This window comes from Amblyomma mixtum, chromosome 3 (genome assembly GCF_055824585.1).
Source record: "Amblyomma mixtum isolate Tamu chromosome 3, ASM5582458v1, whole genome shotgun sequence".
NCBI lineage: Eukaryota > Metazoa > Arthropoda > Arachnida > Ixodida > Ixodidae > Amblyomma > Amblyomma mixtum.
Genome location: NC_143014.1, coordinates 258773419 through 258799881, shown reverse-complemented (window position 1 = coordinate 258799881; position 26463 = coordinate 258773419). Strand labels below are relative to the sequence as shown.

At 47.1% G+C, this 26463-nt stretch overlaps 1 protein-coding gene across 10 annotated transcripts in view; it reads left to right on the top strand.

Moving 5' to 3' along the window:
* The window catches only part of LOC149354535 (kynurenine aminotransferase-like), a 158134-nt gene extending 134091 nt beyond the window's left edge, over nt 1-24043 (top strand). For 5 of the 10 annotated variants that reach the window (XM_089583383.1, XM_089583380.1, XM_089583379.1 and 2 more), the window contains 4 exons: nt 17866-18023; nt 19138-19324; nt 20248-20318; nt 23873-24043. In XM_089583383.1, the coding sequence (XP_089439509.1) occupies nt 17880-18023; nt 19138-19324; nt 20248-20318; nt 23873-23920 (450 nt within the window). In that variant the 5' untranslated portion in view covers nt 17866-17879 and the 3' untranslated portion in view covers nt 23921-24043. Of the gene's footprint in view, nt 1-17755; nt 18024-19137; nt 19325-20247; nt 20319-23872 lie in introns of those variants that run through there. The other 5 variants (XM_089583388.1, XM_089583387.1, XM_089583385.1 and 2 more) reach the window with 3 other exon arrangements.
* The last annotated feature ends 2420 nt before the right edge of the window (nt 24044-26463 follow it).

Here is a 26463-nt window from a genome sequence, read left to right as displayed (position 1 = left end):
GCTGGCGGTTGTGTGGAGAGAGAGAGAGGGGGGGAAAGGCAGGCATGTTAACCAGAAAGGATTCCGGTTGGCTACCCTGTACAGGGGAAGGGAATGAGGGGAATTAAAGGAGCAGTCGCTCTCAAAAAGCGAAAGAGGGCCTTGTAAGCCTTGATGGCAGTTGACTGTCGTGGCCACGGACCGAGGATCTTGGCGTCTGTGAAAGGCGAGGGTCCAGGCGGTCCAGAGCACATCGCAGCTAATGTCTTTCGGCTACAAAGGCAGGGCACTCACACAAGATATGGGTGAGCATACTTATTCGTGAAGGCAACACCGAGCCATAGACGACACAGTAGTGTTCCTCCACGACGCGCTACATTACACGGAAGACGGAGGCGCAGTCCAGGGTCCAATGTCCTGAGGCGACGGTTGCACAACTCTCCAGAGTTCCACGCTGAAAGTGTGAGCTCCAGCCTCAAGGAACGAAGCCCACACGCTGCGTCAGCTCTCGTTACGGGGGGGGGGGAGTGTCTGTTTAAGAATGGCGGCTCCCTCCACGCAGCCCTCCAGTTCTCTCGGCTCCAGTTCTCGGCCAATGCCTCTCAGTGCGAGGGAAGTGGGCGCATGGCGGACAGCAGTGCGGGAAGCACAGCTGATTGAAGAGCAGCCTGGCGTAGGCAAGTGCAATAAGTCGGTTCTCAGTGGAAGCGAACGAAAAGGGAAATAGTTATTCTCTTCAAATAGGTTGAAGCATTGAAGATCACACTAAACACAAAAAGAAGCATCCGCTACTCACTCGAACTCGTTGTTCATGACTGATGATATGATTGCATGGCGGTCTTGCGCTTATCCTTCTTTCAATAATTAGGGAGGGTGTTGTGCCAGAGTGTTTTGGTAGAGCGATATTAGCTCAGCCTCCTTCCCCTTCATAAAGCTGCCGTGGCTGCAGCGCTGAGCCATAATTACCCACTGCTCTAGCCTATCGCTAGGTTCAAGCAATATCAATGTCTAGACGTGTCACATTAAACACAGAAAGAAGCATCCGCTACTTACCGTCATACTCGTTCATGCCTGCAGGTATGATCTACATGGCGGTCTTGTGCTTATCCTCGTTTTAATAATTAGGATGGGTGTTGTGGCAGAGTACTGGATGTTTTTGGTAGACCGATAGTTTCGCGGATAACATCCCGCAGGTTGCCTTCACACGCTGTGCCATTCGAGAGGGCAGTCGAGGTCACTTGGGGCTGTCGAGGAAAATGACAGGATCGTGCTTCCAAGCTTTTCTCAATGGCGGCTTCTTCACTGGTGAATTCCGTGAACGTCTTGGGTTGATTGCATGGCAGACCACCGAAAAGGGCGTCTTTAGCGCCACGCATCAAAAGGTGCGCCTTCTCCGTCATCTCAGGAACGACACGTTGGAAAACGCGCTTCATGTGTTCTATGTACGCGGTAACAGTCTCATTCGGGTGTTGGATGTTGGATTCTAGAATCTGTTGAGCTCTTTCTTTGCATACGACGCTAGTAAAGGTACCCACGAGCTGCTTCTCGAAGGTCGCCCAGGTGGTAAGGGAAGATTCGTGGTTTTCAAACCACGTTCTGGCAGGTCCGTCCAATGCAAAATAAACGTTTCGGAACTAAGAGCTGTCGTGCCAGGCGTTCAGCGCTGCCACACGGCCGTACATGTCTAACCGGTCTTCTACATCTTCATGTGGTTCTCCACGAAAAGTCGGTGGCTCCCGGGGCTGGCGAAGCACAACAGGCGTTGGCTGTGCACCAGGTTCCATCGTGAGGGGCATAGCTGGAAAGCACATCAACACCTCCATCGGATGTCACGTAGTCGTGACTGCAGTCCGGTATTGCCGCTACCAGCCATTTAACGCGGGAAACTGCGAATGACATCAATTTATTTTATCTGAACACGAACATGGACCTGTGATGCCATACTGCACCGCTGTCTATCGAATTTCATTCGTTTCAGTGAGCTCGTTCATGCCTGCAGCTGTGATCTGCGTGGCGGTCTTGCGATTATCCTTCTTTCAATATTCAAAGTGGGTGTAGTGCCAGAGTACCGGATGTTTTCGGTCTCATCCTCCTTCGCATTCGTAAAGCTGCCTTGGCTAAGCAGCCACCTTGCTCTTTTGGCTCTCTATTGGAGTCCGCAGCCACCAGAGTAGGCTGTCGATAATTTATATGGGAGAAATAAATTCCCGTATAAATAACTCCAGAGATTTTAGAGGACAGGCGGCTGACCAGATGTTCGGAGAAGTCTGAGTTGCTTCGTTCAACAATTTCACACTACTATATTCACGAACTGTAACTCTACGCTACACTGTAGATCATTGGCGCTGCAGAGAAGTGCATTCCACATATATCTGGCAAATACAACACAAGCATAGGCCATGGTTGAATGCAGAATACAAGGAAGCTCGGAAGAACCAAAGAAAGTTGGAAATCCTTTTTTTCATTTGTAAACTCTTATGCAGACTATCATAAAGTGTACCGCAGAAAGGAGCACTTAAAGGCTAGAGTGCACACCCAACACCTCTCGTGAGCACTGATGGTGATTTACGTAGACACCAAGCAGATGCATTAGGGAGCGAAAAGCTGTCTGCGATAAAAGGTCAACGCCAGGAGGGCACAATACCCACTTTACCTTGAAAGAATTAAAAGTGGCACTGTGGTAGTTCAGGAGCCGCTCCTGTTAAAATTGCATATATCCTGCCTAAACACCTGCAAGAATGCACGCTCGAAACCGTTCTATGTCTAATTTAACAAAATATATGGTCATCTGGACGTCTGCCTAAAGCATGGAAAGAGGCAATTATTGTCCCAATATTGAAACAATTTAAAGAAGCCGTTCTTGCAGGTATCTACAGGCCAATCACCCTATCTTGTGCAAGCTCCTTGAAAATCTTTAGTTCAGTGGCCTTCTTGACCAATGGCAAGCCGGATTCAAGTCTGGCCAGTCAACAACGGACCAGCTTGTTGCATTTGAGTCATATGTTCGGTATGCTTTGGCTCATAGACAGCATTGTCCTTGTATTCTTTGACCAGGAGAGGGCATATGACACGACATGGCGTTATGGTATCCTCCATGATCTGCGTTTCGTTGGAGCACCCGGGAACATGTTGAATACTGTAGTAAGCTACCTCTCCAAATGCACCGTAAATGTTCTTATCGGAAAGAGGTTTACTCAGCTGCACACTTTTCATAGTTAAAATAAATCTCTAAAGAGCGGGCTGCCTGAAACTATTTCCCGCTCTGTATACGTTGGTGGTGTCCAAATGAACTTCAGGTTCTGTAATTTGGCGATCTGTGAACGGCAGATCTAGCTAGGGGTTAAACTCTCTAGCTGGGCTGCTGACAATGGGTTTAAATTGAAGTGTGAAAAGACTTTCCTTGACTCTTTTTTAAGCAGTGTGGAATTAGGCCTTACCCCCAACATCACACTATTTATTTATTGGGAATGCCTGCAGCGCCCGTAGGCATTATTTCAGGGGGGGGGGGGGGGGGGGGGGTGAGGATACATAGCAGAAGAGTATGCCAGAAAAACGAAAAAAAAGCAATACAACACGGCATGACACAGCAAGTACAAAATGGATATGAAAAACAACAAGGCATGACAAGAAAGCAAAAAAAAGAAGCCAACTGTGCACTCATACATCCGATAGCAACGCGCGGAACATAGGTTCGGAACGGCACCCAACAATTTCATGGGACAGGCGATTGCCATCATGACTAGTAGATGGAAAAAATGCATTTTAATAAGTGTTAGTTTTGTATATAATTTCTCTAATCTTCCATCCGTGGTCACTTAAGTCTGTTTGACCTGAAATGCGGTGGAAGCAAATAATTTCCTTTATCTATTTTTATTTTCAGCAACAGTCAAAGCCTTGCTGTTCGGAAAGATCAGAGATTTCTTGGTGTTATAGTTAATGAAAAAATTTCCTTCATCGCACACACCAAAAACACTTGCAACAGAAGTGTACGAAATCAATGAATCTGTTAAATATTGGAGACATGTGAACGTCAGCAATTTTTTTGGAAGTCATCTTTATCACGAGACCCTTGGATGACATCGGCAACTTGTTTTGTAAGTCAGAGTTGTCACGTGACACTTATCACATGACCCTTGGCTTTCGTCAGAAACTTTTTTTGCAAGTCAACATTGTCTAACATGAGTACACATATCCAACGCACTTTACCGTCGTACACACCACAACGCGTTCACTTCGTGCCCTCACCGTTATCACACTGGCGTAGTTAACCGCGGTTAAGGTAACCGCGGTTTTTGCTCACCGTTATCACACTGGCGTAGTTAACCGCGGTTAAGGTAACCGCGGTTTTTGACGCAAGTTAATTGCGTGGTATCCGGTCACAATCGGCGGGCAAATTGTTCCATGCGTAACGCATCACAAATTCGTAGGTGTTATGATAGACCGTGACCTGTCCTAGACGAAGCATATTTTTTTGCTCAAGAAAAAGCTCGACAGCTTTGCAAGCATTGTGCGGTGTATGGCAGGAAAATCCTGAGGTCCCTCTGAGCGATCTTTACTTCATGTGTACCAGGCGCTAGTAGTCGGTCTTCTCAGATACAGTTTACCTGTTCTCTCGGGGCTCAGACAGGCCTGGGTGCACTTAAAAGCGCACAGGCTCGTGTTTAACCAGCACGAACTTATTTTCAACAGCAGCCACTTCGCGTGCATTTGCGACATCTGACCAGGCACCGCCATCGCCCCCTGACCAGTATTAGTGCTCTGCGTCCAGATTCAGCCTTTACCAAAGCCCTCTGCAAATAGTGCAATGCGGTGCCTTCGAACTGCATGCCACAGCAGATAGCGGAGCTGCCACTTTGGGCAGTACCGAAACCGCACATACGTACAGTCTTTGTCAAAAGTAACCAGGCTGCATGGTTTGATTCTCACTCGTATAACAGGGAACTCACGGCTTCCCTAAAGATCAAAAAGTTCTTTGAAGCTGAGGAGAGGGGTTCTTCTTACCATACAGGGATTTAGAGCTTGAGGGCTGGCATACATACGACGGAGAAGAAAAACGTGCAGCCTGGTTACTTTTGACAAAGACTCTACAACCATTCCAGGGATAACAAATAAGACGCACAGTCGGTCTGAAACAGCTCGCGCTATCATACATTGCATCTATGTAGAGTGACGCCCAGCATGTTTTTGTGGACGGATCCGTGACGATCACCTTTTCAGCTGCAGCAATGATAGTGCCCGGAAATGCCTTATGTCACCGTTTCAGGCTAATGCATAAAATGTCCTCTACGGCAACCAGATTGGCAGCCATACGAGAAGCCGTCCGTTATATTGGTCACCAGTCAGTGCACCAATGGACTATATTCTGCGACTCGAGATCGGCATGGCAGGTCATACTAACTTATGCAAAACCAAGGGCATGCAAGCAGCTGGTTCAACAGATTGTGCTTTTGTTAGCCGAGGCTTTCCACCGCGGCCATATCATAAAGCTGCAGTGGATACCGAGCCATTGCGGCATAGCGGGAAACGAGCGTGCTGATGCCGAGGCTCTGCTAGCACATGATGATGGTGCTTTCACTGAAATAGCCTTTTTCAGATCTGACATTAGAGCCTTGCTGGAGCATTTAATGCAAGCCGCAATGCAGTTGCACTGGAACGGTTCGAGCCAACAACACGATCGCATGTCTAAGCTTGACGCCGGCTCACGATTTCTTCGGCTATCTAGGGTAATGTGACGTCAGGGGACTTTATTCCACCGGTTGCGTCTTGACGTTGCCTACACCAAACACTACCTTCACAATATCGGAATAGAAACTAACCCAAATTGCGTGCAGTGTCACACTCCAGAGACTATTGGACACCTTCTTTGCGAGTGCCCGAACTACACTCATGAGAGGAGAACATTCGAAGTGACCATGAGACAACTGAACTCTCGCCCTCTTTATGAAGAAACTCTTGTAGGCGCAAGGGCGAAACATGCTGACTGGTGGTGTGTGACGAAGGCCGTGCCCAGAAACAGGCCTGGATACCCATCTGTGACCGCCTGTGCACTACCTACACAGTTTACACAGTGCTGAACCCTTTCTGTTTTGTGTCAGTCTGCCCTTGTACCGTAGTCTGTATTCGACCCAGCAGTAGCCATCATCTGGTCATGGGTCCAAAAGCTTTGAGTGTTTTTTTTTGGAAATTGTGTGCATATTCAAGGAAGAAATAAAAAAAGGAGCATAATTGAACACAGCAACTGAAAACAACCTATGCACAATGAAGCCGAGAATAGTAAGGTATACCACTGAAAGACGAAAGACAGATTTAAAGAAGTAGCTATGTGCAGGCTGATGATCGGACGCACATATACAATGCATTCACATCTAAGCAACGCACCGACACTGCATTGCTTGAGGCAATACCTACACACCTGTTGTTCTTTCTCGGTTACGCTGAAATGTTTCCTTTAAAAAGAGGTTTTCAGTTTTTATCCAAAGTAGGCTTGCATCATTTCTTACCGACGTGGATCGTAGCCTCTTTCGCATTTTCGGGAAGATGGCTGTGTTTTCTTTTTTTAAAGCCTATACACGTAGCCTTTCTGTAATATATCCGCATCTGATTAGTGATTTCTCCACATCTAGGCGCCACAAGCAGCGAGCAGTGTTTTTCGTAATTTTTGAGGCTCTATGTAATGACAGGTTATACAGTTGTTTATAACCAGCGTGATGGTAGAAATGCAGTCTATTGTCGAGTGCCCTTTGAATCAACCAATTGTTTGAACTCTGCTGTTGCGCGCATCGCTGGACGTATTTGTTTTGTTGCAGATGGACTCCTTCGCTCACAAACTTCATAGCAAAGGGGTGGTTGTCGCTGTTGAAGCCCCCGCTGTTTATTCTGCTAGTGGTGCAGGACTAGCATTCATACTGCGCGCACTGCTGACCGTATTTGTTCTGGCTGGGTTCATACTGAAATCGGTCGTTACTGTGCCCAGGCATAGTAACCTAACTATCACTTGAGTACTCGATATCTGCGTGAATAATACTTGAGAATGCATGCGAGGACCTCCATCAAACATAGTTGCATACATTTTTTGTTTTCAGTTTTGGCGTCAAGCAACTTCCTAAACCAACAACGTTTTGCTTCGAACAGGACTGAGTGAATTCGAGTTCTTGTAGTCCAGACTCCTGCGCATTATGCATGCAATTACACGATTGAAGACAACGTCCTCTTATAAGCCATTATTGCGTATGCCGACCCAAGACGACAATCACTTAAACAAACAACATTCTACTGAGTCGTGCAGCGCTGTAGCTGTGCGCGATGCAGCGGTTAAAAGCCTTTTTTTATTGTTGTTACTTAACCCAAACAATTAACCTGCAACAAAGTTCTGGTCACAGCCGTGTTACAGTGCGCAAGCAGTAAGGGACTACCGTCAGTCGGTTCCTTTTAACGTTAGCCTGCGAGGTGTCCGAGGTATATAGTAACTTCGAACAATTTTTGGCTTTGAGAATTGATCTGCAAGGCTGGGAAAGAGTCGAGGGCCGGCACCTAGCACTCGCGCCCAGTTCCTGCGGGGAATTCGGACCTCTTGCCCGTTCACAACGTGCTTGTACTCCTTGATAATATCTTCATTCTCAAAATGATGCTCACATATCTTAGACGTGTGAGAGAGCCGTCTGGCCTTGCGATGCAACATCCGCTGCCGCCTTTTAAATTCGCTTTTATCGCAAGGCGGTTTTAAAAATGATGATCGATGGCATCGTTTCTATTGCCACTTGTGCAGCCGGGCGCGAAGCAGGACGGCATGTGTACCTCTCGCTTGAAGTCACCAAGTGCACATATTTCACCACAAACACGTTTTCACAACATTAACAGCACCATCACACGAAAAACCAATTTGAAAATCTGACTAGCCTGTCGTGACTGCAGCGAGCGAAACTCCCTCGACAGCAGAGATGTAGAAAAGCTCGGCTGCAGCGCCACTAGTTCCCGTGACCGCCACTTTAGCCACCTCCCGAGAGGAGCTGCGAAACTGAATCTTTCTACGAACGTTGCGCCGCACGGAGTACCTCCACGACGAAAAAGTAGGCTGGTTGAAATTCTCGTTACCTAAACAAAAAGCTCTTCACAAAAAAAATTATAAACTATAATTTTGATACTTGGCTTGTTTAATATAGCGAGACATTAAAAAGCTGATTTTGTTCACAGTTGCGATTGGCCAGCTGAGCGCGGCCAAGTTCTTGCCAAGGCTGGCAGCGTCGTTTCCATGGTTACGACAACCACGTGGACGCCCAGCTGAACAAGTGATGCTTCATCGTCACGTTGACGGCGCAGAAGGGAACATTGATCAATGCCCTTCCCTGACTTATCCGAACTTGAGCGCGAGGTAATGCGGTGGAGTGACGACCTGCGTATAGCAGGATACAACTTAAAAAGCAGCAGTTGCTAAGACTGGGCCACTGTTCGCGGTGGCCTGTATTACTGTGCTGGCCAATCGCAATATTAAACGAAATCACCTTTTCAATGTCAGACTATATTAAACAAGTGAAGTATGAAAATTGTAGAACTTCGAACTACTTTTTCGACATGGAGGAATTCTGTGGCGCGGCCCTAAATGTGGGTGGAGCTTCACCTATTATTTATTGCATGTACCTTCCATTTTAAGTGCATGTATGTACTTTATGTAGTTTGCTTACCCCGTGTTGCTTGAGTGTTTTGTGTATTCAGAAAGGGGACTGACCTAGTCAGGCATTCGTTGCCTTTTTGTCAGCCTCCTCGACAGACTCTTTGTATTTCTGTCAAAATAAACATTCATTCATTCTCCCCGCAGGGAGGCGTCTGCAGCATGCAGACGTTGGTGAGTGGCGACACCACGGGGTTAACCCGAGCATCCGCAGGGACATCCTCGCAGGGGGATGATGGTGAAAATAAATATAAAACCTGAAAATAAATATAAGACCGTATATTCCCAACCCACGCGTTTCAACTACCAGAGATTTGGCCACGGCTCACAGAGTTGTCGCGGCCGCAAAACTTCCGCAAAATGCTCTTCGAAGGACCACCAATCCGAAGAAGAGACCATGCTGCCTACTCCAGAGCTTGTCCTTCATGGAAAAAAAGAAAAAGAAATTATTACTCTCAAGACTACACAAAACATTTCTTTCAAAGAAGCACGAAGGCAATACGCTCAGACAAACAAATTCTCCTTCACTGCAAAAACAAACTTCGCCGATGTGGTGCGTGGGCGCGGCGCACCACACCAGGCTTCGGCACCTGTATCCCCGCAGGGAGGCGTCTGCAGCATGCAGACGTTGGTGAGTGGCGACACCACGGGGTTAACCCGAGCATCCGCAGGGACATCCCCGCAGGGGGATGATGGTGAACAATGCGTCACCACGGACCCGAGCATCCGCGCTTAGCCGTGCGTGGCATCGCCGTGTCCGGGGAAAAGGGGATCCTGGTGGTTGAGCCGATGTCGAGCGTTTGGACCCTTAAGGCCCCTTGGCGGAGGCAACACACCACTTTGGCCCCAGCTTCCTGTAGACGGCACCTCCGGCCTGACCCGACCGGGGGAAATCGGCAGTCGCCTTTTCCTGTCCTCCCCTCTATCTTTCACTTTCCTATTTCCTTTCTTACGACTCTCCTGTCTCCTCCTCTTTTCTTCGTTTTTTCCCTCTTTTTCCTGGCGGCGAGGGTTAACCGTGTGTGACCAACTACCCTGTGTTGAGTCATATTAGGTTATAGTTAAGGTGTACAGCTGGCGTGGGTAGGACTTTCTTTCAAGTTCCTGTCGCGTCCCCTTGTTGGACTCCGTGGTGGGTGGCTGGCACCATGACCGAAAAACATCAATTTTTTATGGCTCCCCCCCTTTGACCTTTTTTCGAAAAAGAAACCTACATTCTCAAAGTTTCATGTGATACATAGCAACAGTGACCAAAAGCAAGCTCGAATAATATCCCCATTTCTTGTAACCAAATGTTTAACAGATACCTTAGGGCCTGGCTACAAGGTATCCAAAATGTCCAGCGGCGACCTACTCCTCGAACTCCGTGAGAGCATCCAATGCTCCTTAGGGCCTGGCTACAAGGTATCCAAAATGTCCAGCGGCGACCTACTCCTCGAACTCCGTGAGAGCATCCAATGCTCGAAACTCTCAAACATTGCTTCCATAGGGGACATCTCTGTCTCCGTGACTCCCCACCGATCTCTTAACACAGTTAAAGGCGTTATCTCAGAAGCTGACTTCATCCATCTAACAGAAACCGAAATGCTTGAAGGACCAAACACATGGTCCTCACGTTTAACACCAGCAGTTTGCCCGAAACAATCGATGTTGGATACCTGAAAATCACCGTCAGACACTACATACCCAATCCCCGCCGCTGTTTTAACTGTCAGAAGTTTGGCCACGGCTCACAGAGTTGCCGCGGCCGCAAAACCTGCGCGAAATGCGCTTCGAAGGACCACCCTTCTGAGGAATGTGACGCAGCCCTACGCTGCGCGAATTGTGAAGGAGATCACGCTGCATACTCCAGGGCGTGTCCGTCCTGGAAAAAGGAGAAAGAAATCATCACCATTAAGACCAAAGAAAACATTTCATTCAAAGAAGCGAGGAGGCGTTTTGCGCTTACCAATTCATTCTCCTTCACAGCAAAACCAAACTTCGCTGATGTGGTGCGCGGGGGCGTAGCACCACACAGCGCTCCGGCACCTGCTGCGGCCACTTCCACCGCGCCTGTGGCAGTGCCATCCACGCCCCAGGCTGAGACAGCGAAAGCTGCTCTGCCAACTACAAGCCAGGGAGTGCCGGCCCACAAGTCAGCATCCCGCAGGACTTCCCCCCGTCGGGGGAGGCCTGACACCCACACACCCGCGGCTTCTTCGCGGTCGTCCAGCACCTCTTCCGAGGTGATGGACCAAACTCCCAGCCCGCCTGCTCTACAGCGGCGGAACAGCTCTCTTGAGCGAAAAAAAGGCAGGGCTACCATAACGGCCCCAGAACATAAGTAAACCTCTCGTTGCTCCTACCCCAAAACATAAACATGGCTTTTCTAGTTCAGTGGAACTGTAGAGGAATATTGAGAAATTACGATGACATAAAAAACATTTTAGGGTCAATGTCACCCGTAGCCTTATGTCTCCAGGAAACCAATCTAGGTCCGCAACATATGAACATCCTGAAGCATTATAAAACTTTTAGACGAGATCGTGAGCAGGCAAATAGACTCTCTGGAGGCGTCGCGATTATCGTACAAAGCGGCATTCCTGCTCGAGAAATAAAACTCAGAACAAAACTTGAAGCCGTTGCGGTCAGTGTCGTCAGCCATAAAACAATTTCTCTCTGTTCTGTATATATTCCTCCACATTCTACATTAACAATCCACGATTTACAAGAACTTATCAGTGAACTTCCAGAACCGTATCTAGTAGTTCGGGACTTTAACGCTCACTCCCCCTTTTGGGGAAGCGAGCACTGTGACTCTAGGGGTCAAATAATCGAAGATTTTATCCTCACAAACAATGTATGTCTTTTAAATACAGGAAAAGCCACCTACTGCTCCCCTGCCTCGGGGAAAATGACCTTTTTAGATTTGTCTTTTAGCTCACCTTCTGTTTTTAATGATTTTAAATGGGATGTCATTGACAACCCATATGGCAGCGATCACCTCCCTATACTAATCACTTTAACATCCCCACCGGAAATAATCCCCACAAGGCCACGGCGCTGGAAGCTTCACCTCGCCGACTGGTCACTTTTTAGAGCAAAGGCAAATTTAGAAAATATACTTTTAGATAATCTCTCCATCGACCAGATAAATGAAAAGTTCACTAATTGTATCATAACTGCCGCACTCACAGCTATTCCACAGTCGTCAGGAGTGGTGGAACAAAATCATAAAATATGGTGGACAAAAGAGTGCAAGGAAGCAAAAAAACTACAAAACAGAGCTTGGGGTAAATTTCGCCGGTATCCGACACCTGAAAATCTCGTTAATTTTAAGAAGGCAAGATCCAAAGCTCGGTACGTCCGTCGGAGTGCCGAGAAAGCATCATGGCAGAGTTATGTTTCATCCATTAACAGTCAGATGACATCTAAAAAAATGTGGGAGCAGGTTCGCAAATTAAATGGAAACTTTTCACCCTTCTAGGGGAACATTTCGCTGCAGTTTCAAGTTCATCTCACTATACACAGTCTTTTTTAAAATACAAAAACACAGCTGAAAAACAGAGGCTCCCAACAAGTGGAGGCACAAATGAAAAATACAATTGTCTAATTACCCTCCAAGAAATCAATAAAGTACTATCTGCCGGCAAAAAAACTGCTCCAGGACCCGACGAAATACACTATGAAATGCTTGCGCATCTTTCCGAGCCAGCCGTGGACGCACTTTTAAGATTCTTTAACACAATATTCATGTCTGGGAAAATACCGGAAGCCTGGAAGAAAGCTATTATTGTACCGCTTCTTAAGCCTAGTAAACCCCCAACTTCTCCTAGCAGTTATAGACCCATAGCCCTGACCAGTTGCCTTGCCAAATCCTTCGAAAGTGTCCTAAATATAAGACACTCCACTACGGCGTCTCTCATAGCCTTAGTCGCTTTGGGACGTTAAACCCCATAAACCAACCAACCAAGACTAGCCTTTGTTCTTCAATCTGGTGAACTTCTTGATATCCATCAGTGTGGATTTAAAAAGGGATGCTGCACTACAGACCACCTTGTCCGCCTTGAAAATACTGTCAGAGAAGCTTTTATACACAAGCAACACTGTCTTAGCGTCTTTTTTGATTTAGAAAAGGCATATGATACTACCTGGAGGTTCGGGATTCTCCAGGACTTAGCTGAGCTTGGCATCCGTGGAAGAATACTGAACTCCATTAAAGACTTTTTATCTAACCGTTCATTTAAGGTCCGTCTAGGCTCAACCCTTTCGAGGGATTTTATTCAGGAAAATGGAGTGCCTCAAGGGTGTATTTTAAGCACAACTCTTTTTATTGTAAAAATGAATTCTCTTAACAAAATAATACCAAGGTCCATAACATATTCAGTCTATGTTGACGATCTTCAGATAGCGTGCACATCTTCCAATATATCTACATGTGAAAGACAAGTACAACTTACAATCAACAAACTGGCAACATGGACAGAAAAGAATGGTTTCCAGTTCTCACCACAGAAAACAGTAGCCTTACTTTTTTCACTCAAACGAGGCTTGCACACAGATCCCACATTACACCTAAACCAAACCACACTGCCTTTAAAAAAGGAACACAAATTTCTAGGCATCACCTTCGATAAAAAGCTTACTTTCCTGCCTCACATAAACGCACTAAAGAAGAAAGCGTCGCTATCACTGAACATACTTAAAGTCCTTTCACGCAAACACTGGGGTTCTGATCGGGTATGCCTTGGTACTGCCTACCATCTGTGTGCGACTTCACATTAACACAATTTCGGAAAAAACATACACACCAGAGAATACGAAGCATTTTATACCGATGGATCAAAATCGGCGCACTACGTGGGAAGTGCTGTAGTTCAGAATAATTGGGAAAAAATAGTACGGCTACCTGAGTGTACATCCATTTTCACCGCCGAGGGTTACGCAGTCATTTACACTGATTCTCTGAGCATACTAACCTCACTTCACCATAGAAATGCAGTGACACCACTAATTGGTAATATCATACACAACATAACGAGCGCCACAATACAGGGACAAGACATAAAATTTTGCTGGGTTCCCAGCCACATTGGAATCACTGGCAATGAGAAGGCGGATGAATGTGCTGCGAAACCCCTACAATGACTGTATGAATTTGGTACAGTGCAAGCTAAGAAATAAATGGCAGTCGCAATGGAACATTGAACGAAATAATAAGCTCCACTTAGTAAAACCATTTATAGAAGAATGGAAGTCATGCTCCCACCAAGAACGTTTCATCGAAGTTATTTTATGCCGTCTCCGTATTGGACACACACATAACAGTAAACCACATATTATTCTCATGTACAGTACTTGAATCACTAAGAAAAAAACATTTTACTACCTTTTACAAAGAACACATTCCTTTTCATCCAGCATTGATTTTAGGCAAAGATGCACTTGTCAGTATACCGTGTGTTTTTAGCTTTTTAAGGGAAGCCAGTATTCTTCATCAACTCTAATCTACTCACCCTGTGCTTCGCTACATACAATTATACACCTCAGCCACTTTCTCAATCACTAGAAGGAGGCTGAGGTCTTTATCTGAGCTGTTGGGAGCCTCGAAATCCTTGCCGAGCCAAGGATGTCTGCGGAGGTAACCCAACCTTTAAAAGTTTCTGCTATCAGCCATTTTTTTAAAATTCTTGTCTTTCTTCAGCTAGTTAGTAAAAATAACTTTTAGGCCCTTTACACCACCGTTTTTATCCACTTTGTTTTCAAACTCTGCTCAAGCATATTTTTAATAAACCCAACACAACACAACGCTTCGGCACCTGTCCAGGTCACACGTAGTGAGCCTGGGGCGGGGCCATCCGCGCCGTCCGGTGGAGTAGCTCACGCTACTCCGCCTACCCCAAAGGAGGGGACGCAGACCCCCGGGTCGGCGGGCCCAAAGACCTCTTCCCACAGGTCGAGGTCTAACTCAAAAATCAATGTGCCTCCTGCACGGTCGTCCAGTGCCTCTGCAGAGGCGATGGACACGACCCCGGGCAGCCCCGCGCCGTCCACGTCGGACGGTCGGCGGAGCTCCCTGGATCGGTCAAAAAAAGACAGGCCCCGAGTCACGGGGCCATAAACAACTTGATCTAGCTTTTCAATTAGTACAAACACAAAACTAAGATGGCTTTCATAATACAACGGAACTGTAGAGGAATGTTGAGGAACTACAGTGATATAACTCATATTCTAGGGTCAGTGATGCCTCTAGCCCTATGTCTCCAGGAGACCAATCTTGGTCCACAACATTCAAATATCTTAAAACATTATACAACTTTTAGGCGTGATTGCGAACATGCAAATAGACTCTCGGGAGGCGTCGCAATCATCATCCAAAGCGGCGTCCCGGCTCAAGAAATCAAACTGAAAACAAAACTTGAGGCGGTTGCGGTTAGCGTCATCAGCTACAAAACCATAACAATATGTTCTGTATATCTTCCCCCACACATCACATTAACATGCCAAGATCTAGAAGGCCTGATCGATGAACTGCCGGAGCCATTTCTGGTAGTTGGCGATTTTAACGCTCACTCTCCGTTTTGGGGAAGCGAACGCTGTGACTCTAGAGGCCAAACAATCGAAGATTTTATACTTTCGAATAATGTCTGTCTTTTAAATACGGGAAAAGCCACATATTGCTGTCCAAGCTCAGCAAAAATGAGCTCTCTCGATTTAGCTTTCGCATCACCATTACTTTTTAACGATTTTAAATGGGATGTTTTAAATGACCCCATGGGCAGCGATCACTTACCTACCGTCATTAGGCTCTCATCGTCCACTCCAATCATCCCCACAAGGCCAAGGCCACGGCGCTGGAAAATTCAGCTCGCCGACTGGTCACTTTTTACAAAAAGTGCCACTCTGGAAAAAGAATTTTGTGACGACCTTAGCACAGATGAAATTAATGAGAAGTTTACTGAATGCATAATATCGGCCGCAACACTCGCTATACCACAAACAACAGGACTTGCACAAAAGAAACACAAAGTGTGGCGGACAAAAGAATGCACATTAGCAAAAAAACAACAAAACAAAGCCTGGAGCGCTCTGCGTCGATATCCCACTGCAGAGAACCTACTCACCTTTAAGAAGGCAAAAGCCAGAGCGCGGTATGTGCGAAGAAATGCAGAGAAAACCTCTTGGCAGAAATATGTCTCCTCAATAAATAGTTCAATAACATCAAAGAAAATGTGGGAAAAAGTTCGTAAATTTACTGGTGACCATACCCCTTTCACACTTCCTCTCTTGACAGCACCCGGGACACAAACATCTTTAGAAAACAGGCCAACATACTGGGCGAGCATTTTGCTGAGATCTCAAGCTCATCCAACTACACAAACACATTTCAGAAACACAAAGCAATAGCTGAAAAACAAAAATTTCCATCTGGAGCAGGTGTTCATGAGGATTATAACCAGCCTCTCACACTACAAGAATTAAATAAGGTACTATCTTCTGGCAAAAAGACAGCACCGGGACCAGACAACGTGCATTACGCTATGCTTGCACATCTCTCCGAGGCTGCTGTAGAGGCACTGTTAAAATTCTTTAATAAAATCTGGATAACTGAAAATATACCTGACGAGTGGAAAAAGCAGTCATAATACCTTTTCTCAAACCCGGAAAACCACCAACAAGTCCTAGCAGTTACAGACCAATAGCCCTCACCAGCTGCATTGCTAAATCTTTCGAAAGTGTAATAAACATTAGATTGACCTTCATACTTGACTATCGGCAACTATTAGATACACACCAATGTGGGTTTAAGAAAGCATGCTCGACCACAGATCACCTTGTCCGCCTAGAAAACACCATCCGGGAAGCGTTCATCCACAAGCAGCACTGTATTGGGGTCTTCTTCGACTTGGAGAAGGCCTACGATACCACGTGGAAGTTGGGCATCCTCCGTGACCTAGCGGAGCTAGGTATCCGCGGCAGGATGTTGAACTGCTTGAATGACTTCCTGGCTAACCGCACATTCCGAGTCCGCCTAGGAGCAACTCTCTCCATGACTTTCACCCAAGAGAACGGCGTACCCCAGGGGTGTATTCTAAGCACGACACTCTTCATAGTAAAAATGAATTCCTTAGCTAAAGCAATACCCAAGTCCATAATGTATTCAGTTTATGTAGATGACCTACAGATAGCATGCACATCCTCCAGCATATCAACCTTTGAGAGACAAATCACACTAAATAAACTAGGTGCTTGGGCAGACAGAAATGGGTATAAATTTTCTCCTCAAAAAACAGTAGCTGTTCTTTTTTCATTGCGACGAGGCCTACAGGTCGATCCCAATCTGTTGTACCTGAATCACACTGCGCTACCAATTAAACAAGAACACAAATTTTTAGGCCTAACTTTCGACAAGAAACTCACATTTCTACCACACATTAACAACCTTAAAAAGAAAGCTTCTCAAGCCCTCAATATCCACGGAAGCGGTGGGGGTCCGATAGAGCAAGCCTTTTACAAATATATCGCTCTCTGTATATGATTCGGCAAGAGCATCCTACTTAAAAAGATTAGACACCATTCATAATCTTGGTCTGCGCCTATCATCTGGAGCATACAGAACATCACCAGTAGTTAGCCTTTACGTTGAAACTAATGAAGCCGCTCTTGAGGATCGAAGAATCGCCCTTACATGCACATATGTCCTAAAAATCCGTTCTCTTCCGAAACATCTCTGCCATCCAATTGTCACCAGGTACCCATCTAAAAGATTATTCATCAACAAACCACACTCTATCAGACCATTACTACTGCGCTTTGAAGATAAATGCGAAGCGCTAACAGTGCTAGATGCCCTACCGAATATTGCACAAAGGAATGAATATTTGCCACCATGGTACAGCCTGCCTTCAGTATGTGACTTCACAATGACACATTTAGACAAAAAGCAAACGCCAAACGAGTACATATTACAGGAATTATTTGCACTACAAGAAAAGTATGACACCTACATTGAATTTTATACCGATGGCTCAAAAACAGAAAGTCATGTTGGAAGTGCAGTAATCCAAGAAAAAATAAACAGATAATGCGACTACCAGAATGTGCATCAGTTTTTACTGCTGAGTGTTATGCATGTATAACCCATAGGCTGTATAGAGGCATTAACGATGCAAGAATTTTGTCTCGGCCCTTTCACATGGGTTCCACATATGCTCCTCCTTTTATATTTTTCTTTGTGGCAGATACCCTCCCCTATATGTGGGAAAGAACTATAACTGTTGGAAGCGCTGGGAAGAGCTTCAACATTACCGGCTGGAAGGTCAGTGGACCAGATATACTATGCCTTCTCACAGTACTAGTGAATCAGCACTGCGTCTACGCCACAAGCACCATACTGCAGGTAAGAAGTTCGAACCGCCAGCTTTAATAGACATTAGGGTCTGCCTGCCGGCGTAAGGCGTACGCGGCAAATAAAATGGCCAGTTTGTCCAAAACTTTCAATTCCTCAATTTCTTTTTTTCACCACTCTGACGTCTGCCTATATCGTGACGAAATATTATAGCGAAATATGCTGAACAAATCTAGCAAATGACTTCTTTTTATGTGTGGTTTTCAATAATTGGGCGCCAATCGCGCTTCTGATTGTCCCGACGCATCGCGAATTCCGCGAGTTTCCGACGACAGAACATGATAAAGGGAGATCAGAAGATCGGAGCTTTGACTGGTTGCAACGACGCATTTCTCTGGCAATAAGCAAAAGTATACAAGGCGATAAATGAGGGAAACGCTGAAATAAACTCTTAAGGCTGATTTTCTCAGCTTTCACTGTAACTCATCCCGGCAGCGTTTCGTAACCAATGGCAGTAGAATGATTGTTGTGCATTTTGCTCCTGTACTGGTTTTTGAAATTGATTTCTGTTATAAACAGTGGTCTTATAAATATCCATGGTGAATTTGAACTTTTATTTTTAAAATTACTAGACGTCATGAAAATCAGCAAAAAAAAAAGATACATACCCCGCCCAAATTTGGTTGCATTTAATGCGAAAATAATGAAAAGAGTACAATTGCCGCGGAATCAACTGCACTGCAAAAATTCAGAACCTTGCGGGCAAAAAAAAAAATTAAGTATGTCATTCCTCTCGAAATGCAATGAATATCGGAGTAATGCCGCCGCGGTGGCTCAGTGGTTATGGTGCTCGGCTGCTGACCCGAAAGACGCGGGTTCGATCCCGGTCGCGGCGGTTGAATTTCTTTGGAGGAGAAATTCTAGAGGCCCGTGTACTGTGCGATGTCAGTGCACGGTAAAGAACCCCATGTGGTCGAAATCTCCGGAGCCCTTCACTACGGCGTCTCTCATAGCCTTAGTCGCTTTGGGACGTAAACCCCATAAAACCAAACCAAACCAATATCGGAGTAATATTCTGCCACATTTTGCTCTTCACAAGGTAAGAATGATGCAGCACCGCCAATTCGCAAGCGAGCCTTCTCTCTTGCCCGTTCTGCTTCTGCAGGAGGCGGTCGCGGTTGGTTTGGAGAAAGAGATGGAGCGCATGGCCGAGGCTTCCGCCTACTGGAGCGACCTTTCGCGCCAGCTGCAGATGAAGCGAGACTTCATGTGCGCCTCCCTCAGCGTCGCTGGTATGGCACCCACCATGCCTGAGGGCGGGTACTTTCTCGTGTGCAACTTTGCCAACGTGGGTAAGTGAGTTTAAAAGAACCTGCACCATCGCTAGTTTTACCGCGAAAACAGTAAGAGCTTAGTTAAAGAGCCAGAAATAGGGGGGGGGGGGAGGGGGGTTACAACGGCGGAGTCGATGTCACAGTTAAGCATGACGCGTGTTACATGCGGAAAGGCGGAAGCCCGGAGTCGCAGCGGAAGGTCCGTTGCTTCTGAGAAAAGGAAAGGCGCATAACTGCCTCAATTTGTAGGCGGACAGCACCGCCTACTCACAGCGCGAGTGAGGTGTCCACTGGCCCAGTGAGCCAGTTATGCGCCTTTCCTTTCCTCAAAACCTACGGAGGGTTTGGACTCCGAATAAAACAACATTGACAGCTAGACTGTCTAATTTTCTTCGTACAAGCGGGTCCTGGAATACGTGAAGTGTGCCGGGAACGAGACTACACCGAAGACGGCAAGCGGAAGAAGGACGAGTATGCACCTGAGCGTAGAGACGCCAAAACGGGCCTGCCACTCCAAACCCCTCGGCCGCTAATTCCAACCAGCTTTCGCTGATTAATGCGCTAAGCTGGTAAGCTTAGATCGAATAATTTTTAACTATGATTTACCTTTCGGCATTTTGAGGCCCCGTACGCCTTTCTCCCAAATCACCCCATAGTTCACACACAACTTTTAGGACCTGTAACTCGCTCAGTTCAGTCTCCAGACTTTAGACAAATTCAGCCCCAATAACTCGTCTTAGAGACCTGCGTTGACCTGCGGTATCAGTCAGCCACAGAGGTTCGAACGCGGAGAGAAACTTGCAGACCTTGAATTTCTCATTGAGAGATATGGAATGATTACAGGTTCTTTCACAGGACCGTAAATCATGTAGGTATGGTATGGGGGACAAAGAACTCAGCATCCGGTAACAGCTGTCTTCTATTTGATTTCCTCTTTCAAGCGTCCAGGTTGAAATTGGAAGGCAGTGATTCCAAGGATTACCAGTTCGCAAAGTGGTTGTCCAGGGCAAAAGTAAGCATACAAGAGTTTTTTTTGCTTTTCTTTTTTTATATCGAATATATTTGTGGGCGCTGCTGCGGCAACAGCAAAGGTAATCTCAAAGTTTTTTTTTGCTTTTCTTTTTTTATATCGAATATATTTGTGGGCGCTGCTGCGGCAACAGCAAAGGTAATCTCAAAGTTTGATTCAGGAAGCTGCATTACCTATTCACCATTCATCGGTGGAGAACTCTTGTCATTTATTGCCATATAATTAGGGGTTACGTGTTCAGAAAGTGCGCCCAATTCATTTTCTTACACTGAGTTTCAACCGCAAAAGGTCAGTATTCTTGACATGTTTGCCACTGTTACATCACTGTTGAATGCGTGTGAGAACAAGTCACTGGGGAAAATTAACAAAATTCTGAAGACAGCGTTAAGTCAAACAATAGGTTCATTGCAATGCGGTCTTGCTTTGAGGAATTTCTTCAGAATTCATGCGCACGCAGCTGGTGCAGACCGGCCGTCTCCACCTCTTTACCGAGCATCGTCTGTTATAGCACAGCGCGGCCTGCTCACAGAAAGCCACTGTCGATAAACTACGAAAAATTCACAGACGATCAGTGCGATCACATCACGGGTTCAGACCGTGCGAGCGGGTGGCGTGATCAAGTACATCAGCCACCGTGTAACACGCCATACCTTTGTCCACCGTCCTGCTCCAATCCAGCAATCAGACACATTGTGCTCCTGCAATCGTGTCAAAACTTCTTCCAGCCTTTGCCAACATTCATTCGCACTTGAACCTCCGAGGTATACCCTTGAGAAGCCCGTCCATGAGCGACTGGAATATGGCAGGAGCACTTGCGATGCCGTACGGGAGCCGCTGGTACTGGTAAAGGCTTTGGTGGGTGTTTAGTTAAAATCGCCTTTGCATCTTCGGCAAGTTCCACTTGCTGGTAAGCGGTAGCAAGGTCTAGGACGCAGAATACTTTTGAGCCTGCCAATGTTGTGAACAAATCTTCTGGCAAGGGAAGCGGGTAGTGCTCAGTCAGCAGCACAGGGTTCACCGTGACCTTGTAGTCACCGCACAACCGCACTTTTGCTCCTCCATCTTTCGGTACCACTACCAAAGTAGTCGCCCAATCGCTTCTGGTGACCCTTTTCAGTACCCCCGCCTGTTCCAAGGCGTCTAGCTCCTCGGACACAGCTTGCTTCAGTGCAAAAGGCACGGGACGGGCCTTGCAAAAAACTGGCTTGCTGTCTGGCTTCAAGAGGGCCTGTGCTTTGTAGCCAGTTATCAGCCCCATCTGTGGTGAAAACAAAGCCTGAAACTTCTTCTTAAGTTCCTCCACGGCGTCGTCTTGTTGTATAGCTTGAACTTCCTGCCAGTTTAATTTCAGCTTCCTCAGCCAGTTCCGGCCAAGCAGACACGGCAACACTTTCCCATCGTCATCTACTATCAGAACAGGTAGAACGTCAGTTTGATTAGCGTGCTCAACACGCACATCAGCCGACCCTACGACCGGCACTAGTTCTCCTGTGTACGTTCGTAAAGGGACCGTAGCCGTCGTTACTGTCAGATAAGGAAACTTGCGATGGAAAACTGACTTCGGCGTCTTTCCGCAATCGCGGCCTTTCGGGGACTGTAGTGGGTTTTCAGTAGCGCCGTAACCTCGTCATACGTTTTGCTGGCAGGGGAATTTGGAACTAGCAGGTTCTTCAATACCTCATACACTCGAGGTCCTACTACAGTCAGGAATACGGCTAGCTTCTTGCCTTCAGCCACATCATTTGCCAAGACGTAAAGCTCAAATCTTTCCAAGTAGGACTCGAAGCTGTCGCTCCTTTCGTCAAAAGTATCAATTTTTCCCACCTTCGCCATTGCAACATCCGCCAGGCAGTCGTCTTCAGCAGCAACCGAAGAAAGCAGCCAGCCGCCTCGATCCCATCCTCGTCGCCAGTGAAATGTCGTAGCGTGCGGCAGCCGAGCGGCCGCAGAAGAGAACCAGCCAAGACCGGTGCAGGACAAGGAATCAGCGTTTATTGGTCTGACGCTTCTTTTATAAGCAGCGGTTGCTTATCCGCTGCTGCTATCAGTGCGCGTCATGGCAGAGTGACGCGTCATGCACTTGACGCTATCACAGGATCAAATGGTGTATTTTCAAAGTTACTCGAAACGAATCGGATATGTTCTCAACTTTTCGAACAGTTTTCGAATAATCGGAAGAGGTTCGAATAAGGCCCGCCTTATTTTTCTTGGAGGACTGTTCCATAAACGGGCTACACCGACGGCGCGTGCATGATCCTTCCGCGAAAAGTATGAACCCCATGAAGGGTTCAGCGCCACGGCGGGCCCATTTGTGTGGCGGCGTTCATAATGCTTGTGCCTCTAATATACTGGACGACGAGGCAGGACTCGGGCAATTCAGCGTTAGTGCCTTGATGCTCGACCTTGGAGGCCGTGGCTCACACGTTAGTGCCACCGGTCTCATTTCCGGCGGTGTGGAGCCGCCGGGTACCCGCCGATTTTCTTATGGGCAGATGGTTTCCTCAGTTCTGGTGCTCTGCTTTTCTGGTTGAAATGCTTGAGAAAGGGTGTTTGACCAAACCAAACAAAGTAATTTTCCTATACCTACAACTTGACGGTCTTAGAATTATTATAGTGACTTCGTGTTGCAACCCGTTGGTGGAGATTGGTGTTGCGTCTTTTCGCAGCTATAGCTTTCACTTCGTAAGTTTTAAACTTATAGCACCGTATGGCAGTGCCACCGCTGGTGCTTCATTGTTTCGTACGATAGCTTGCATTGTACGAATGTTCACACAAGTAGCTAGCCGTGGCGTCGCCACGGCTCAGCGCAGCGTGGCGTCGGATTCAGGGAAATCGCCAAAAGGGAGTTTTAGAATAGGGGAACCCTATCGATTGTAGGAGTAAGGTTTCTCCATTCTAAAACTGCCAAATGGGGCACAGATCCCCAACAAAGAGGTTCTAATGTACCGCAAAAAGCTCTGGCGCACAGTCTCGATACCTTGAGCTTAACTTCGATCGTAGTAGTTATTAGGACTGCACGCAGCTCTGACTTGTTTTAGCTCGCAGCATCATTTTAACACGACAGCGTTACGACTTCCGTTCTTCAGAAAATCCGGCATCGTCGGCGGCGTTGTGAGCGGACAAAAAGGTGATCCACCTGCACCACCATGGCAGGTGGCAGTTAAATTAATGATTGGTCGCTAGGGAAGAGCAGCCTGGGTGTGACAAGCCGCACTGGTGGCTGTGTTTGAAACATTCACCTGGCAGCCCAGTGGTGCATCGCTTAAGCGCTGCACCGCTGCGCAGGAGTGCAACGAGGACTCGCCGCGATCTGCGGACGTAAAGTAGGGAATGGCCAATTTCGCATATGTGGGCATGTAGGCAGAACCTAGGCGAAGTGGTACGCAAAGAAGACCCCATGTCGTTGAAGTGACCTATTAGCGCGCTATTGCGTCATACCCTTCAAGCGATTAAGTGTGCCCTGAAGTTTTTCTTCATCAAGCTGTGTGGACGAACATAACCTTTGTGCACATGTGCGGCTTTGCTTTCGTTTCTAGGAGGACTCAAAACCCTTCGGAAGGCGGCAGAAATTTTGGTGGATTTGAAGGCCTTGTCCTGAAAAGCGCAAGATTTCACGCAATAGCCGGAACTTCGACCCTATTGCCAGTGTCATACAGCAAAGCGCAGAAGGCGAATAAACGGTACTCGTACGTGTTTTGTTACATGAATTACGTGCTTCCCTTCTCTTATTGGGTTTAGCGTTGCCGGTGAGATCACACCGCACGCGAAACGGAATCTATGGGACACATTACCGTGAGTAGAAGACGGCAGTGAGGCCAAAGGGAGAAAAGCCTCATCTAGCACCACAAGTTCCTCTCGCAGGCTAGTAAAGGAGATCAAGAGCCGCCCTGCTGGACTGTGCTTACGAGGCAGCTGTCCCCTCGTTCTCATGTTTGGGGCAGCAGGACTGTTTGAGTTCACCTGTGTCTAGATGAGCCGGTCAAAGGTTTGCATATTATAGTGATGGCATTAGTGTGGAGAGGCTAACTACCCAAACTTCTCAGAAGTTCGGGAATCGTACACTCTAAACACGAATTACCCCAAATAGAAGTAAAAATAGAGATCTCTGAGGCTCACAAACGTGCATGAAGGTTGTGGGTTTCTACGTGGACACAGGCCACCACCCACCGCGGGGTGTGCGCGTTTGGGTGTTGAAGTATGTATTATAAGTTTTGTTTTGAAACAGCTAGTGCACTTTCATCACAGGAGGAAGACAGAAAAAAGACAACCTAATGTTGGAAGTCAAAGAAAACCTGTAATTGGCGGCGGAACAGGCGGCCAGCTGAGTTTCGGTATGTTTTGGTGTTTCGCGGCTATGCGCTTTGCGTGCCCGCATGGTTTCGTTATTGACGCTTTTCGATTTAGAATTGCGGAGCAGCCTAGGAACTCCAAGTGCCTCTCTAAGTGCTCCTCAGACGAAGTTCGTGCAAAGGGACACAGCTGGGACGAGGAAAACACCTGTGGCTAGCTAATGTTGCACGAGCCTCCACGTTAGCAAATGCACCGCTCGGCGTGTTCGCTTCGTCAACATACAACGACGCTGGGCTGTGTAACCAGCGCTTCGAGGACTATCAAGTCTCTAATCAGTCGTGACGGTGGCTCGGCGGTGACAGCTGCCGCACCAGTAGCATGGCTTGTTGCGGACCCCTCGGCGTTTTTGCTGTCCTGCCAGACCAGCCGCCTCAGCACTCAAAAGTATACTCAAAAGCATCGCACACTGTGTGGTGTTGAGGTCGCTGAAGTGCAGGCCGCAGTTTTTCGCCAGGACTTCGTTGTCGGGATTGGGAACGGGACCCATCGTAACGATGGTGCAAACAACGTAAACGAAGTGATGGCTGAGGCTGATAGAGGCCTTCGGCTCCTGGCCGGCGGTAGTTTTCAATTCGGCTGTTGCTAGGCTGCGCCGTTCGCAACTAACAATCACTCAGTCCACGTTTCAGTCAGTTTACATTACTTTTCGGGTATTTCGTCATCGGAGAGTCCCAAGTTGGAATCAACGGCGGGGAAAAGTTAACTTGGAATCCAAATCTGTTAGCAATAAATAGATATTTCACTGTCAGACAATTAAGCGACAACAAAGCCATGAAATTCCGAACTATTGGATTTTGCTAACAAAAAATATTTCATAAATTTTTCCTCACTCAGGATATCCCATCGTAGACGTTCCAATAGATCTACAAGATGTTCTGTGCTTAGTGGGGGCGACGTGTGCATTTCTCCTCCCTCGAAGTTCGAGCCACAGCGGCATAAAGCAGTCATAGCAGAGTAAATTTCGCTTCAGGGAGGTGGTGTAGAGAACAAACAGGGCACACAGACTGCACCATGGAACTCGCTCTGCGGTCCAACAGCAAGTAATTGTAGCCATAGCCGTGCACAGCTCTCCATATGGGAAGGGACAAAGTTAATGGTAGCGCCTGTTCACCTGATCTCTTCTGGACACGGGAAGAATATGGAAGAAAATTTTTGCCCCCTCCCTGCCACGAGCTGCTTGGCTAACGGCTGCCAGACGCAAGCCGTACAGGCGCAGAGGTCTATGCTTGCCCTTTTGGTCTCGAAACGAGCCCTCTGGACAACATTAGTTTTTATAAGGGCGTTCAGTGCGCGGCGCACGTGTTTCGGTACTTCGGCTACAGCGAAAGAAACTCGGAAAGCGAGGTTAACAAGCAAAACATTTCATTCTCTGCAAGGACTAAAAAAACAAGGTCAAATACTGACAGGGTACAAAGTTCAAAATGTGACGAAGCGAAAAGGACGAGGAGGAATGCTACAACATATGTAAACAACAATTGTGTGGTGATGCACAAGCTATGAAAGTTCTGCAAATGTCAGGTGGACAGTCGAGGCGACGGTTTCGGGTCGGCAGGTTGCCCTCGCGGCCCTGGCTCGATGACAGCGGTCGCAGTACTGAGAGTCGTGCGTCCCGTCGCTATGGTAACTACCGTCGCCAACAACCACCTGAACGTCGCCAGCTGCTTTCCACCGACTGCGTTATGGTGGCTAGAGGGCCAGGTATAGTGCCTAGAATATAGCGCAGGTGTGAGCATCGGAGCGCCGGAGAGGTAACATCAATTATGGACGATGCAGCGAC